Genomic DNA, 18507 nt, shown 5'->3' on the forward strand with positions numbered 1-18507 from the left:
GGGGTGGGGTGGAAACTATCCTAAGTGTGGAAAGGGAGTAGTGTGGACCAAGGGTTGGCATTTGGACTGTTTGTAGAAGGCAACTCTTGAAAGTAAGTTTGGCATGAAAAGGACTCACTGGATAAATATGAGACAAACTGGAAAAGTGTAAAATTTGGGGTTCTTAGAAAGAATAGACAAAGCAGAGGACACAATGAGTGAGCATGGAAGAAAAGATATGAAAAGACCATGTATGCTGGACAAGTATAGTTGACAGCCTAGCTGTTTTTGGAGATCCAATTTGCTTGAGACTGCTTCCAGATCCTGGTGCTAGTATCCCAAATCCATAGAGCAGAAAGAAAAGTGTTGAAAAGTTGTTAATCAGATTTTAGCTTCTGTAGTTTTTCTAAACTGTTCATTTCTAAGCTAGAACTAATCTATTTTTGAGCAAAGAGATACTCTGAGTGACAAGATTACAAGTGACTTTGAGAATTTCATGACACTTGAACCTTGAACAAAAGCCTCAAAAAATTCACTTTTAGTCTCATGGGCACCTCTTTCCAAGAATGAAGAAAAAGTCAAGTAGTTAAAGTTTATGGCTTGATTCCCAAAGAGAATCTCACAAAAGTGCTTGTTGGGTGACAGGGTCTAACAACCCCCTTCTCTCTGAGCCAAACTCAAAGGAAACTTTTATCTACCACACAGGTATTTAGAGGATGATGCTGAGCTCCTGAAAATCCATTTGGTTTTGATTCTCCCTCGAATAGGTCCCAGTTCACCAAGCATGCTGCTTTCATCCCCATTCTCCAGTTCAACAAAAATCTAAACCAGATCTGCTGCACTATGCATTTAGCAGAAACTATATTTACCCATCACCAAATTGTCTTGACGTGTGCTTAATTACTTAAATGCCTTTAATCCCGGGTCTTTTCTTCTAACAAAATGTAAACCAGTTCAGCTGGCTAAATGATAAACCAGATGTTTACAACATACAACTTGGTCTGGCTTTGGTCGAAATAATTAAGACATCATCTCCTGAGTAGAAAGGGAGGGAGCATCTAAAGCTTCTATTTGTTTAAGTGCTCTGACACCAAAAGGTTCATGAAAAGAGAAATCCATCAATCAGCAATTTTCTGTCCACTCAAGGTAACAATAGCTTCCATATGCAGGAATGAGAAGACATTTTACCCCCTTAGATATGGTCAGAATGGAGTTTCCATCTCCCTCTGGCCACAGGACTTCAATGGCAATGAAACCTAAGAAATGTATATTCATCTCTTCTCTAAAGAGCCTAAAAAAAGGCTCTAGATTTGAGATCTTGAAAAATTTCCCCTACTCACCCTGTGTAGTTCAATTTAATGTATTAATCTTGAAATAGTAATCAGCCAGGAAAAAATAATTCTGATAAGAGAAATCCAACTGTCATTAGGCACATTTGAATCACAAAATACTTTTGCAGTAGTCCTTTTCACATTAATTCTAGACTCTTCAAGGCTACAAAGCTCTTTCTGTCACTTGAGGAATCACAAATATGACCATATAAAAGCTACACCTTAGTCAAAGTTGCAGTAAATGTGGATGACTTTTAAAGGACTCTGACTAGTTGTTATAGTTTATTTAGTTCCTCAGAAGACACAGAATGTGCTTTTATAAGTCTCTCAACAGTCATAATTCTCCTTCCCTTTCTAGAGAACTTTGAGCAACTCCCCCAACTCCTGGATCTCACATTCCCTCTGAAACTATTCAGGCCATGACTCACAGTATCCTGTGCTACATAGAATTCCATTATTAATACAAAGAAAGAGAGAATTCTGTTCAATGACAATCTGATTATAAATTTCAAATGTTGCATAAGACAGGTAAAACTTGCTTGCCAAAGACTTTTGCCCTTTTTATAAAGAATCCAAATTGGGGGGGGAAGCCTTACATATACATTGTACCTGGGCCTGTATCAAAAAAACTCATTTATATCCCTTCCTCACTGCTATTCTCCTGAATAAGAAATAGCCTCAAATCAAAATGGGAATTATCCATGGTACTGGGCTCTTGTTGTCTACAGTAAAGATCACCCAATACTTGGATAGTACGTACCTCAGCATAGGTCTTATTATTTATATCTTAAGAGGTTTTCAGACTTAGTTTTTAAAAGGAAGTAGAAATTTAAGAAAAGTAGTCAGATACATTGAAAAAATCGAATATACATCAGACTTGGAGAGAGTCCTATGCCTCTACAGAACACATGGAGACTCAAAACACAAGGGTTCAAAGATGCAATTTTAATGAAGGATTGAAAGAAAGGGATTCAGAAATTCAGCAAGAAAAGGTAGGAGAGTCACCCAATCTCATTCAGACCAGAAAAGAAGTCCATGACTACAACCTATTTCCCAAATAAGGATGATCAATCTTCACATGTATCAAAGAGAAACATGGATCTCTACCTCTTCCTTTTCATATAAAACTTTAAGCCACAAGCTCCTGTCTTTAAAAAAAAAATGAACTCTACTTTTTCAGACTCTAAGGTGAATTTTGGACTTTGTTCACCTTTCCTTGTGAGCCATGTGGATGTAATCTTTTCTGAGTAAAGGCACAATTCGCTACAGGGGAAAGATACCTAAAAGCAGCAAAAAAGGAGAAGAGTTTTAAGGACTATTGATCCATGATATTTTCTACATTTTCTATGAGGTTGAATAAAATCTATAATATTGTCAATGTCTTGTTAACCTAAGTAAGTATAGATGAGATAAGAAACTTTTTGGGGGAGAAATATAAGCAAAATTCTGATATTATTTGTGGAAAATTTAGAAGAAACATGAAGCAAAAGAAATTAGTAAGTCCTAGAATGTATGTAGGTCTTTTGGGTCAGAAGTCCTAAGAACACAAAGGTTAAACTTGTATAATCTTAATATATACATGAAATATTGTTTTGTGGAGAAATATCTTTAAGTCAGCATTTTGCTCTACTAAGTAAAATGTATTCTTTTAAATTAACATTTAATGAACACATCATACCTTTTATTCTCTGCCTTCTGCTCTGAAAATTATTTGTTAAAAAAACTACCTATTCCTTTCTGATATATTCAGACATTCAGATACATTCAGACAAATATGTATATCAAGGGTTATATAGATCATGTTTATAAAAATTTTATAAATATGAGGAAGTGGGCAAATTGATTGGTAATTACTGGTGTCTTCTCAATCATTTGTTTTTCAATAGTAATAGGATTTGAGTTTATCCCCTTATTTTCTTATCAATCATATATGTACTTTAAATATATAAATTAGTTTGTTTATTGTATATCCTCATTGACTTCTTTATAAAACATCACCATCCTCCTTCACTGAAAATTATTTCCTTTTGAGCCTTCAAGATTTTGTTCATAAAAGTTTCTTTATTCCCCTTTCAGACTTCCTTTCCATGTAGAAGTTTAAACCACAGGTTCTTACCCTTTAAATTTTTTTTTTAAAACTACTCTTTCAAACTCAAATGTGCATATCGGACTTTGTTCAACTTTCATTATTTATCCTAAAACCTGACATGAAGTGATCACTTCAATCCAAAATATGTCCACTTCATCAACCACACTCTCCTATTGGTAGGAACCAAGATTCCGATAAAATTGCTTCCTCTCATTTTTAATGATGAAGTTATCACCAAAGCAATCCCAAAACTTTCCAAATGCTATCGTTTTTAACCATGAGGAGAGCTCCACTATGTGGTTTCAATGAACCTCTAACTTCTACACAAGTATTATGATCTATTTCCCAAACTCTTTGTCCATTTCCCCTTTCCATCCAGGTGATTTCAGTATTATTGCAATGACAATACTTTTTTTTTCCAGAGTGATTAAAATGGTTTTTTATTAAGATATCTTAACAAAATGGCACACCTCTCTCATGGTGGTAGAGAGGGGTGGGGAAATCCCAACATACAAGCTCTTTTATGCACTTTGAAAGACTTTGTTCCTGCCCCATTCATGCCAATCATAGGCTGGGGTCACAAATCTAATTGATACATTGGTTCCTATATGCTTCCCCATCCTGCTAATTATACTAATGAGCATGTGCAAAGGAGAAGGTCAAGACTATGTTATTCTAATCTAGTTTGTCATTTTTGGAATGGGATTAGAACTTTCCCAGTTTTGTGATTGGCTGGGGCCATTCCCCCTTAGTAATGGATTTCAAAGGGGGCCCCCTCCACACCCTGTGAAGACCAACACCCGACATTCCTCACAACTCCCCCTCTTTTCTTTTAAATAATTACTTGGTCTTCACACTTCACCAGCAATGTCTTCCTCAAATTAATTCATAATCCTCACCTTCAATAGCACTGCTGACTTTTTCTATCAATATTTTTACCTCTTCACAATAACAATACTTCTCTTTCTCTCTCCACTGATATTCACTGAAGTGCTCTATACTTCCCCTTTCAACCCTCCTAGTTTGGTCAATATACATAAAGCAATTTTCTCCCTCTCAGTTTCCTTTTTGATCAGATTTTTAAGACTCTAGGTAAATATATTTTTCTAGTCCTTACTAGAGGCCCATCCAATCACCTTACATTTTAAGTCAAGGTCCAAAAAAACCCTATCCCATTTTCAGATGTTTTCTTAACAAATCTGTAAATCTCTTCTGAACAACTTAATTTTAATGTACAGCCACTACAAATAGTTTTTTAAAAAACGCCATCTATATACTCAAAGACTCCACTTTCCTGTCCAATACTCCTTTCTCTCTAGCAATATTTTTTTCTAGATTCCTTCTTGTGGTATCAATTTCTGACATATCAATCAACAGAAGTTATCTATGGTATTCATAATTTAAGGTTCTTGAAAGATTCTCTATTATGTCACAGATCTGTTCCTCAGGGATACAGGACTCTCTATAATTAGGTTCATTTCTGCAACTAACTAATTTAGCAAAAAGTCATCAAACATGATTATTCAACTCCTCTTCCACTCATCTTTACTAGACGATCCTCTTTTGATGCATCCCGAAGACACATACCATCATTTCCTGGAGTGCCAGAAGCTATTTCCAAATATTAAAAGTTTCCCAATGTTTCTCAATGTATTCCAAATGTTCAACACTGTTTCTTCTCTTTTTTAGCTACGTGATAAATATGAGGACACCATTAGATTTCTTCCAATTCTTTTTTTTTCTCTTTGCTTTTATTTTGAAGCCCTTCCTCCATTCTTTCATAGTAGATTCATAACTGACTCTTAGAAAGCAATTTCCCCAATGTTTGAGACTGATAAGACTTTAATTATGAGGAAACATTTTCTGGATTATATTTTCTAGAAGGGTGTGAGGAGAATAAACCCTGAAAAGATAATATCAAAAGTCAAGAACTTGAACTGGTGGACAAATTTATCCAAGAATGATCACTTAAAAAAAATAGAGAAGCAAGAAGATAGGAGAGTACAATAAGTAGAAATGTGCAAAGTACTAGAGGTTCAAATAGTCATATGAGACAGTCATACAGTTGCAGTACTCACATTTTAAAGTTCTAAAGATCCAGAATTCTGTTATAGTAAAAGTCATTGTTATTGTCATTGTTGTTCAGTCATTTTTAAACCATTTAGGGTTTTCTTGGCAAAGATACTGAAATGGTTTGCCATTTTTTTCTTCCAGTTCATTTTACAGATAAGGAAACTGAGACAAACAGGGTTAAACAACTGTCCAAGGTCACAGAGACAAGGATTATTAATAAAGTAAATAGTTCGAATTGATGACAACATAGAAGGAATGTAATCAATAGAATATACTCAAGAAGAGGTGATCAAGTGATTAATTTTCTAAATCCACATCAAACCCTAAAGAAAGGAGATTCATGCTATAGTTAAGCCCTGGAGTTGATCAATGCTTCCCAACCACTAGTCTATAAATTAGCATTCATTTACTACAATGAAATTTCTTTCAACCCACAAAACTTTTACTACCATAGCTTCTTATTTTGTGAAAACATAAAAACTTAAGACTGAACCTCTTCTTTTCCTATTTGATGCCTAAATCTTTGGTTTTCCATATATCTTGACCCCATGCCTTGAGAGGCACCATGCTGATGTTATGGAGATTAGAGAAGTTGATGAGAGGACAAAATGGAACTCTTTTACCATTCTGCCATATAGTTTGAGATGAAAACAGTGGCTCCTGAAATGACTCCTTTTAGTTTTGATATTCCATGAAATTCTAGCACAAGGTTCAAAATAAATATAGGAACTGTCATATAAATTCACACAGCCACTAGAAACTACACTGGTTTAGAGATTAAACTGCCTAAGGTTTCATTGCCTAATGACAGCATCCCTCCAAGGAAAAATAACCTAAAAGAAGACTAGGCAAGTCTCCAAACTGGCATGACTCTAAGCAGAGTTTTTAAGGAAGTTTATTATTCCCACACTCCTTTTTCCTCCACTATCCTAAAAATGGAAGAATAACAACAAAGACAAATTCCTTAGAACCACAGACAATTGAACTGGAAAGACCCTTGGACGTCATCTAATATGAACCCCTCATTTTTCTTAGACAGATAGAGACTTTGGTGAAATGACTTGCCCAAGGTCATTTAGTTTGTCCAAGGCAAAACAAAGCCTTGAACTTAGATCTCATCTGATTCCTACTCCAGAGATCCTTCTACTACTCCATTTGTTCTTTGTAATTTTTTTTCTGCTGGGGTCCTTGTAGAGGAGTTTTGCCTTTCCATCTTGAAAGAAGCAGTGCTAGACTAGAAGAATTAAAAGGCCTGTTTGCCTATTGTTCTCTTACCCTTACCTTGCCCCTATAAACAGATATTCACTGAATGAAGGTCATGATGAAAGAAAGATTCAGGCTGGCCAAAGAGTTGCAGGGGAAATGTCATATATGATAAGCAAATTGAGGGTTAATGATTATTTTCATTGCAAAACTATAGTCTTTCATCATATAAAAGTACTTTTAAATGTGAACTTCTTTGTACTTATTTATTGGTTTATAACCACATGTCAATATTTTCAGAACCAAAAACCATGCCATTGAGTAATCAGCACTACCTTACTGCAATGACTAGTTGAGCTTCTATATTAGAGCAGTGCCATAATAATCAAAAAACACCTTAGCAGATCAGCATAACCACAATACTGCCACCCCATAGACTTCATACCATTGTTGTGGATAGTATACTTCAGTTAACACAGACTAAGATCACATTAGTTTTTTGATAGCCATCACATTGCTGACTCATGATAAACAACACTCTAAAAGTCAAATCTTTCTTTTTTCATCTTTTTGGCTTTTGCAAGGCAATGGGGTTAAGTGACTTGTCCAACATCATATAGTTAGGTAATAATTATTAAGTGCCTGAGGCTGCATTTTAACGCTGGTCATCCTGTCACAATGACTAGTATCTATCCACTGAGCTACCAAGCTGCTTCCCAAATCTTTCTCAAAGCTTGGAGACCATATGTACTAGAAAAAGCACTGGAATTGGGAGTGAGAAGAACTGAAATCTGAGCTGAAATTATGTCAATGAGGATACTAGCTGTGTGACCCTAAAAAAAGATCTCCCTTTCTTTGAATTTCAAGTTTCATTATCTCTAAAATGAGGGGGTTATTCCTATAGTCTCTGATTCAGGAATTTCATGAAACCAATTATTTTTTAAAATACCTTCCAGAGTTTTCCAGAAATTAATAGCAAAGCATCTCAAAAATTCTAATCCAAATCAAGGAAATATCATTCCATTTACATTGAGTAGTATGGAATTCCTCAAAACAATTCCTAACAATAAAGAACTCCAGCATTTGCTATTACCAAGGTCCTCCTTTGGGACCCTATGGGAACTAGAATTCCAGGTTCTCTATAATCTAGAGCCAGCCTATTCATTTAGCTTTTACTTGAATTACTCAATTTTATTTATTTTCATGATTCTATTCCCATCTCCATGCATTTGCTTATAAACATCCCCCATAACCAGAATGGTTCCCTTTACCCAGTCTCAAACTAATAATAAAATTATTCATTTTGAGCCTGACAAAGAACTTTGTTTATAATGATAGTGAGGTAGAAAAAGTGATCATTACTTCTTCTATTTTATATATAAAGCAACTGAGACCCAGAGAGAGATATCAGACACCTCGCCTAGGTTAAAATATGTAACACCTTTACTTAATTATTAGTTCAAGTTCCTCTCTTGCCACTTGTTCAAAATTTGATGTCACCTCTTCCATGAAACCTTCCCTGAGTTGTACTCACCCTGCCTCTAAGGTGAAAATGACTTCTCTCTACTCAAATTTCTAAGTAACTTAACCTTGATTTCACCTATTCTATTCTTTTTTTGTATTATAGTTACTTATCCTATTAGTGAATTTTAAACTTCATGTCAATAGGACCTGTTTTATTTATCATTGCATTCTTCTCATTTAGCACATTGATTTTTAAAACTTAGGCACTCAAAGAACATTTATTTCAGAAAAAAATGAATGAATGAGATAAGTTTGAAGTAAAACATCTCTGAGCAGTCTCATACCTAACTAATTCGGAAGGGTCTAAAGTAGCTTCAATGCCAACCAAACAATGTCACCAGCTTATAGATGTTCCTTATCTGCTATTTTTAATTCTATTTCTCATACTGTCCTAGGAAATTACTTAATGGATCAAAATTCCAGAAACTTAAAATGCCCTTGTGCACACACTCTCAGTCTGTCATCTATTTCACTATGGCCAATCTCATTTATATTATAGCAACACCTGACAAATGTGGAAAAGAAAGCTATAAGGGAAAAAAAATAATAGTTGTCTGCAAAATTTGAAAGATTGTCATGTAAAAATAGAGCTAGTTTTTTTTTTTATTATTCTAGATATCTAGGCTAGGACCAATAGGTGGATATTAGAGAAAGACAGAGTTTGATTTAATATAAGCAAAAATGTTCTACATTTCTAAAAACAGAATAGGTTTTATTAAGCATGAGTGAACTTCCTACCTCTATAAATATAACAAGAAAAATTATGGGGAAATACTTTATCCAATTGTAAATCTAGGGAATAAGGAAAAATTAAATTTAAAAAGACATTCTTAGTTTATTTTTATTCCATACATAACAAAGTACAGTGGAAAAAGAAATGATCCTTTTTTACCTCCAAATCCCAATGCTTGAATATTTAAAAAATGTTTGCTGAATAAAATAAGAATGAGAATTTAATAGGATTGTTAGTTTGAAAGAATATTCTAAGCCATCTAGATTCCTTCAAGTCTCAAATTACAGGCCATCTCCTACAGAAAGTCCTTCCTGATACTCTTAGGAGGTCTATTCCCCAGCATATAACATGGTATCTTCCACACACTGTAGGCACTCAATATTGCATAGAATCTAGTCCAACGCACTCATTTTACATATGAGAAAACTGAAAGTCAGACAGATTAAGTGATTCACTCAGATTCATGTATAGTAAGGGAAGATCTAGGATTCAAACTCAGGTTCTCAGGCCCAAAATTCAAAGTTCCACAGTACATTCCATTTGAGACAGAAGCCCCTTCAAGTTTCTACCATCTCCTGAATGTTCTTGTTCAGTCGTTTCAATAGTGCTTCATTCTTCATGACCCTACATGGGGTTTCTTGGCAAGGATACTAGAATAGTTCTCCATTTCCCTCTCCCAAACCACTCAGATTCTTTTTGTGCTTGTTCTAGCTGTCAACATAAGGATTGATATAATACCAGACTGCAAGCAACTAGAGGCCCAGAACTGTATCTGTCGAAAATGTTTCTTATCATCTATATAACACTATTGGAGAACAGATGGCTATTAAATAGACTTCAAAGTTACTGACAGCAAGGGTAAGCAAGAGGTGGAAGTAGGTGAGGGGTGGAGGTAAATAAAGAGAGAAGCAAAAGCAATTGTACAAGGATGATAATTTGAAGACCAGACAAGGGCCAGGGGAACAGGGACCCCTGCCGGAATAGTAAGACAGCTGATCTTTTTAGGAAAAGCTTGTGCTTTCTCAGTCTGTGCTGAAGCACTCGTCTGTGTTTGTGTAGGGGCACAGAAGGGTTGTTTGTTTTTGTTATTTTTTCCCCCGACCAACTGAGTCGTTGAAAGAACAGTATTTGGCCACCTTGGCAGCTCCATCAGCACTCTCATCCAAGTGATGGCAAACAAGTAGTACTTACCCATTGTGTTATTGGCTCGAGAACAGGATGTACGTTTTAAGATTTCATGCACCTAAAGAAGGAAGACAGGAAAGCCATGAGACCAATTATCATGTCCCTAGGCAACATATGAATTTAAACAACACACTCTGGGGAGTGGGGGGACAACCTGGTAAAGATGGGGAGGAGAGGGGAAAAGAATATGTGTGCGTTTTGAGTGAGCTAGGGGAAAAGCCAAGCATATGTTGAACTCATGAACTGAATGCCAAACCCAATCAAACTTGAGTCCTTTGAGAGAACAAAGAATTTAACTCCCCTGCATATTCCCTCCCTTTCACCCCACCTGGAAGCAAATATGTAAAATACAACACATTGACACCCATCTACTATTATTCATTATGCATACACTACTCTCTGGAATTATAATGGTAGCCTCTTAAAAACTTCTTCCAATTTCCCAAAGTGGGAAAACACAGTGAATGCCTATAAGGCCCCAAAAGGAGCTCTGAGAAGTAAGATGGAAATCTTCCAGTAGGATGTTGGAACTTAATGAGAGGAAAGCAATTTCAGCAGAGAGCTGCTCATACCATCACTCATGCCTGTGGATACTGGCACAATTCAGTACTTATATGTTTATATTGGGACTTGTTATCACTCTCTGATGGTTTTCATGTATTAATCCTGCTTTCTCAGTTAGATAGAAACCTCCTGGAGGGCAGGGAACTTGTCTCATATTTCTTACATATCCCTCATAGCACCTGAGAAGAGAATTGAGAATACAATAGGAACCTGAAAAGTAGGATGCTTTGAATGCTGCATGAGGAATAAAAAGAAAATTCGAAATAGTAACTACCTATGTGCCATATTCTCAGACCTGAAGGGAATAGAAATTTAGCTTTGGATATGGATTCTAACTTCGGGGAGCTTATAATTTAGTAGGGACGTTGAGATAATAGGATCATAGTTCTAGAGCCTAGAAGGTTATACAGTCCAACTACCTCATTTACAAATGTGGAAACTGGTATTCAAGAAGAGATAAGAAATGACCACAGATTCACACAGTGACAGAGTTAGGATTTGAACCTAGGTCACCGGACTCCAAATTTTAAAAACTTACAACTGAACCATATTACCTCCTGAGAGAAGTTAGGCAGCTCCAAAATTCTGCCTTTTTAAGATTTACATGAAAATCCATGTCATGCATAGGAGAGAGATGTGTCCCTCAATTAGAACTCACCAAGGTTATACAGCTAGGTGATACAATGGATATAGGTTGGGACCTAGAATCAGAAAAACTCATCTTCCTGAGGTCAAATTTGACCCCAGGCATGTGTTAGCTGTGAGATTCAGGACGAGTCACTTAATCCTTGTTGCCTGTTTCCTCATCTGTAAAATGAGCTAGAGAAGGAAATGGCAAACCATTCCAGTATCTTTGCCAAGAAAACCCCAGATGGGGTCACAGAGAGTTGGACAAGACCAAAACAAATGAACAATAACAAAAACAATGGTTCACTGGTTATTCAGTGTAAATCTATTATTTCAGGATGATAAAGAGAATTAAAGGAAAAGAATCATTTTAAAAGAGGTAATGATGTGATACCATAGTGCACAGAGCACTGAGTGTCTAGACTCAGAATGTGTGACCCTTACTGAGCAAGTCATGTAACCCCACCTGCCAGTTTCCTCATCTATAAAATGGAGATAAGATCACTACTTACCAGGGTTGCTGTGATAATTAAATGAAGTAATACACGCACATATATATATATATATGAAATATAGATATAGACATGTGTGTATATATATATAGAACCTACTGTGTGTCAGACACTGTTAACTCAATATATATGTGTGGGGAGATATATATATAGATAGATATATATAGATATATATATATAGATATATATATATACACACATACATATATATATATATGGCCATTTCCTTCCCTCTTTCTGAAAGGTTGCATTTAAGATGTCACAATGTAAATATGACTGACTGATTGGAGGTGTCTGAAGATGGACCTTTATGCCACTTTCTCTGCCAGACTACTCTAAATAACACTGAAATTTTCTGTAGAATAAACATCTGCTTCACCTTGACCCCTACAAAGCAAAGGGCATAAGGATGAAAAGTATACCATCTTGCTATTTGAGTCAAAAGGCAGACAGCTGAGGCAGGAAGATATCTCCAAACCATGCTAAAAATTCTATTCCCCATAGTAGGGCAAGGTGAGGCTGTGGGAGAAGGAATGATGAATGAACAGAACCTTGTCACTCTAATATTGCTTACATCTTATATTCTAGTCTCAGAGTTAGTGGGAGTGGCACATAAATAACTTTCAGTAGAACTGGATCCAGCAACCTTTAATTCTATTTGTAATACAAGGCAATAATTAAACAATGATAATAATAGGAACAGTTTTTATGTGGCATTTTATTATTTTACAAACATTTTGCAATTATCAGTTAATCCTAACACTCCTTAACTACCACCACCCTCTTACCCCACAGACAAGCATGGAATTCAAACCACAGAGAGCTTTAATTCACTTGTACTAATACCAAGTGAAGGGAGTGGAAACAGAAGTGCTTCTTGTCATAGGAATAAAAATGGAAATACCTATAAAACAGGTTGATTTGTTTCCTCATAAAACCAGTGTGCCCTTAGTTGTTGTCCAGTCATTTTAATTTTTATGACCCCATTGGAGTTTTGGTGGAGATATTGGAGTAGTTGATCATTTCCTTTTCCAACTCATTTTACAAATGGGGAAACTGAGACAAGCAGTGTTAAGTGACTTACCCAGAATCATACAACTAGTGAATGTCTAAGGTAAGAATTGAACTCAAGAAGAAGAATCTTCCTGACTCCAGACCTGCTACTCTATCTACTGCATCACCTAAGTATATTCTCAGAATAACATATCTTAAGCCATTATAAGCTTGAAAAAGCACTTTTCATTCATTCCTTTTAATTGTGTTGTCTTCTAGTACCTGAAATTTTTACTTCTGTAGGCAGGTTAAAAATCTAGTTTTTTCTTATGACCTCAAATGACCTTTATCATCTTGAATAAGTCATATTACCTCTCTTGGCCTCATTTCCCTCATCTGTAAAATGAGAGTATTGGAATAGACAGATAACCTTAAGATTTATCTAGTTTGCTTTCTTACCTTACTATCTCCACTGGGAGCACCTTCTCCCTGTCCTTCCCAAGGGAAAAACTAGACTCTGCTCCTGGAACTAACAAAAATTTTAATTGATAGACTAGTTTTGGCTTTAACTTGTTGGGATCAACAGTACTTCCTCACATCTTCATTCCATGCCAACGGGGAGTAATCTTCTGACTACCACTTTCCATTTATGTGCTAACTTTTTCCATCATTGTAAATTCCTTGAAGGCAGGTACCATCTTTTTATCCCCAACATCTAGTACAGTGGCTGGCACATAATAAGTACCTGACAAGACTACTATATTGGTCATTGATTGAAGAATGGTGAAACAAACCATGTATATAATGTAATGAAATATCTCTATGCCATAAGAAATAATAAATATAGGGGCAGCTAAGTGGCACGGTGGATAGAACACCAGCCCTGGAGTCAGGAGGACCAGAATTCAAATCCGACCTCAGACTTAATTACCTAGTTGTGTGACCATGGGCAAGTCACAACCCTAATATCTTGCAAAAAAAAAAAGCCCCCCCAAAAGAAAAATTATAAATATGATGAATGCAGGAAGTATATAAAGGAAGGTAAACTGATGAAAAGCAATCTAAGAAAAACTAGGAAAAATATACACAGTGACTACCACAAAAATGGAAAAAACAACAAAACAATTAGAAAAGAGTGCAGCAAAATTATAATATTCAAGTTCGGCTCCAAAGAAGATAAATGACTGGTATCTTCCTGCCTTCCTTGCAGAGTTGGACAACAAACTATCTATGTCAGACTTTTTCTGATATGTTTGTTAGTTCTGATGAACTTTTTTTAATGCTTTCTTATGAGCAATATCCTCTGGAAGATGTTAGGGAGGGAATCACTAGGAAACATAGGTAATATAAAAGCAATAGCTCTTAATAAAACTTTTATTAATAATACTGAGAGCTAGGAGCCCTAAATTCTTGTACTAGCAGTTATTGCTAACTTGTAATGTGGCCTCATGATTTCAAACCTTTAGGTCATAGGTTTAGATGTATGAAATAGAGGGTTGACCTAGACATCTCAAAATCCTTAATCAACTATAGAACCCATCTAATATTCTAGGATTCTGGGATTGTCAGAATGACTTTAGGGAAGAATTCACAAAGGAACAGTTTGCCTCTCAAACTATGAAGCATAAATAGTTTTTTTTTTGACATCTCTTTTGCCACTGGGATTTTCCTCACTGTTACTTGGCAAGCTCTAAGCAAATAGTGTCAGAGTCAGCACATAAAACCAAACCAGGGGCTCTTTTCTGTCTTACCCCCATTCCCATCAATCTGCCAAGCAAACCTGCTTACTTACAATGCGACTTCTGGTAGCATTATCAAAGAAGGTGTCCTTGTCCTGGATGTTGTACCTGTAGACACCAAGGAGAGAGAGTATGAACTTCTTCAATGGACCACATACTACCACATGTACTCTATGGCAGAATAATAGCCAAGCAGAATCACCCAAGTTCAAAGTTGAAAGGACCTGCAGAGGCTTTCTAGGTAAACCTACAACCCATTAGGAATCTCTTCCATGATATCAATCAATCAACAAGTATGTATTAAATATTTATTAAGCACCTACTATTTATTGACTGGGGATACAAGAACAAAAACAATAATCCCTTATTAAAATGAGCTTGCATTCTAATGAGTGAGAAAATGCATGTAGAAATATAATCAATATAAATGTAAAGCAATATGAATATATATATATATCAATTAAATACAAAATAATTTGGGCACTAGCATTTAGGGGGAATCAGGAAAAGCTATAGAAAGAGATGCTGAGTAGCATCTTATAAGGAAGGACTCTAGATGAGGCAGAAATAAGGAAGGAATTTGTTCTAAGACTGGGAGACAGCCTTGTACCCCCCAAGGGTGTAAAGATGAAAGAAAGAAAGACAGGTTTAAGGAATACAAAGAAGAATAGTTTAACTGGAGTGCAGAATGCAGGAGGAGGAGTCATGTTGACAGGACTAGAAAAAAATAGATTAAGACTTTAAAAGTTAACAGAAGAATTCACATTTCATTCTAGAGGCCACAGAAAGCCACTTAAGTTGATTAAGAAAGGGAGTCACCTAATCAGATATATGCTTAAAGAAAATTAAATTGGCATTAGCATGTAAGAAGGACTGTAATGGGGAGAGTCTAGAGGTAGGGAGTCCAATTAGGAGATTGCTACAATAATCTAAGTGCAAAGCGATGTGGGCCTGAACCCAGTGGTAGTTGTCTGTGGAGAAAAAGGGTCAGATGCAAGAGAGATTGTTAGAGTAGAAGTGGCAAGGTCTGGCAAATCATTGATTATAGGGTATTAAAAAAATGAGGAGTTTAGAATAATACAGAAGCTATTAATCTAGGACACTAGAAAGATGGTAGGGATTGATAGAAATAGAGGTTTGGAAGAATAGAGTTTTGGGTGAGGGGGAAATAATGCATTCAGTTTTCAATATGTCGAGTTCAAGAGGTCTCTCTTAGAATATATAACTGAAATATCCAACAGGCATTTTATTTGGTGATGTGAAATTGAGGCTCAAAGAAACAGATAGGGGAAAAGGAGACACAGATAAAGATATATATATAGAAATAAAAAGCATAGATGATGAGGTTTCCAAAAATGATAGAAGGTCTATGACAGTGCTGTCAGAAGCATCTTCAGGTAGGGTTGCTGGGTATGATGAGATGGAAAGAGAGACTAAGAGGTTGTCAGATAATAAGTGGTCAGATAAATGGAATGTAAATCAGGAAAGCCTAGTGAGAGAATACCCAATGGAGAAGGTAATCAATTGGATCAAATGTAGTAGAACAGTCTAAAGATATTAAAACTATTTGGCAATTAAGAGTTCATTAATAAATTTGGAAAGAACAGTTTAATTGTGTGATGAGTTCTGAAAACAGATTGAGATTGAGGAATGAAAGTGAGGAACTGGAAGCAGCAAGTATGTATTAGTCCTTTTTTTAATGGGAATTACCTGAGAAAGACAGAAAATAATAACTTGAGGGAAGAGTAGGATCCAGTGAAGGTTTTATAAGGATGGAGGAAGATTTGAATATATTTGTACAGTAAGGAAGGAACCAATTGATGGATATAATAAACTGGAAGATTGGAAGGGAGGGCATCAAGTGAACATGGAGAGGTTGACCTCAGCAAGGAGAAGGTCCCATTTCTCTGCCAGAGATTTATAGAAAGAAGGATAGAGTGGAAAGTGATACCAAAGGTAAAGAGAATGAGTTTAAAGCGAACTCACATCAATGACCTCAATTTTTTCAGTAAGAGGCAAGATCCTCAGCAGATAGAGAGAAGAGATAGAGTCTGAGTTTGAGGACAGAAGAGAAAGTGTTAAAAGCATCTGTGGGGTGTGAGATAAGGAATTAATTAGGGAAAAGAGATATTAGTGGCTAGAGGAGCAGAAAAGAGGAAATGTAGGCAGCCCCTTGCACCGAGTTCTGAAGGGAACCAAGGAATTCCAAGAGGAGAAGGAGTGTATTCCAAACATGGGGAGTAGACTATGCAATAGCAGAGAGAGAGAAGCTGGCATGTCTAGTGTGAGAAACAACTGAATGGACAATATAGCAAAACAACAGAGTAAGGATGGAAAGGTAACTTAGGGCTAAGTTATGAAGACTCTTAAATGGCATAAAAAATGAAATTGATGGGGAAGAACACAAGGTCAAGAATAACAAAGGAATAAATGGGGAAAATATGAAGGAAGGAGCCTAGTGATATCAGATCTCAAACTATATTATAAAGTGGTAATTATCAAAACAATCTGGTAGTGGATAGGAAACACAGTAGTGGATCAGTCAAATAGATTAGGTGTACAATTTACTGTAGTAAATAATCATAGACCCAAAGATCTAAGCTTTTGAAACAAAAACACATTATTTGACAAAAAACTAATGGGAAAACTTCAAAATAGCATGGCAGAAACTAGATATGGAGATACATCTCATACTCTATACATGGATAAAGTAAAAACGGTTACATGATTTAGACATAAATGGTGATGCCATAAACAAATTAAGAAAGCATGAAATAGTCCATCTGTCAGATCCATGGATAAGAGAAAAAATAAGTCCAAACAAAATATATAAAAATTATAAAATAAAATATATAAAAATACATAAATATAAAAATTTGATTATACAATTAAAAGGTTTTCCATAAACAAAACCAATGAGATGAAAATTAGAAGGAAAGCAGAAAACTGGGAAGGGAAAATAATTTGCAGCATGTATCTCTGATACAGGCCTCATTTCTCAAATATATAGAGATCTGAGTCAAATTTTAAAAATAAAAGTCATTCCTCAATTTTACAAATGGTCAAAAGATATGAAGAGGCAGTTTTTATATGAAAAAAAAATCAAGGCTATCTATAGTCAAATAAAAGATGACTAAATCACTACTGAATAAAGAAATACAAATTAAAACACCTCTGAGGTACCATTCACCTTCATTGTTTAATGGAACAAAAAAAAAAAGAAAATGATCAATGTTGGAGGGGATGTAGGAAAACTGGGACACTAATGAATTATTGGTGGAGTTATAAACTGATTCTACAATTCTAGAGAACAATTTGGAAATATGATGAAAGAGCTATAAAATTATGTATATCCTTTGGTTCAGCAATACTACTACCAGGTCTATATCCCAAAGATTTTTTTTAATAAAGGGAAATGGGATGGGGGAGAACCTATTTGTACAAAAGTATTTATAGCAGCTCTTTTTGTTGTGGCTAAGAATTGGAAACAGAGGGAATGTCCAACAATTGGGACTAAACAGGTAGTGATATATGATTGTAATGAAATAGTATTTCATTATAAGAAATGTCAAGCAGGATAATTTCAGAAAGAACTGGAAAGATTTACATGAATTGATACAAAGTGAAGTGAACGTAAACAAAAGAAATTGGACACAACAGCAATACTCTATAACGATCAGCTGTGAATGGCTTAGCTATTATCAGTAATACAAAGATCCAAGACAATTCCAAAGGGCACATGATGAAAAATGCTATTCACCTCCAGAGAAAGAACTGACATTGTCTGAACATAGTCTGAAGCATACTTTTTCACTTTCCTTCTTTTTTTTTGCTTGAACAAAATGACAAATGTTTTACGTGTTTTTATATGATTTTACATGATTTACATAATGTTTTACATGATTGCACATACATAACCTAAATCAAATTGTTACCAACTCAGGGAGGAGGGGGA

General features: G+C 35.6%; 1 protein-coding gene across 1 annotated transcript in view; it reads right to left on the bottom strand.

The window, feature by feature from the left end:
* The window catches only part of ANO2 (anoctamin 2), a 546921-nt gene that overhangs the window by 384877 nt on the left and 143537 nt on the right, over positions 1-18507 (bottom strand). Inside the window, exons 5-6 of the mRNA XM_074195316.1 lie at positions 14606-14660; positions 10124-10175 (exon numbers count right to left, since the gene is read on the bottom strand). Of these exons, the coding sequence (XP_074051417.1) occupies positions 10124-10175; positions 14606-14660 (107 nt within the window). The remainder of the gene's footprint in view (positions 1-10123; positions 10176-14605; positions 14661-18507) is intronic.

Source organism: Macrotis lagotis, chromosome 7 (genome assembly GCF_037893015.1).
Source record: "Macrotis lagotis isolate mMagLag1 chromosome 7, bilby.v1.9.chrom.fasta, whole genome shotgun sequence".
Classification (NCBI taxonomy): Eukaryota; Metazoa; Chordata; class Mammalia; order Peramelemorphia; family Peramelidae; genus Macrotis; species Macrotis lagotis.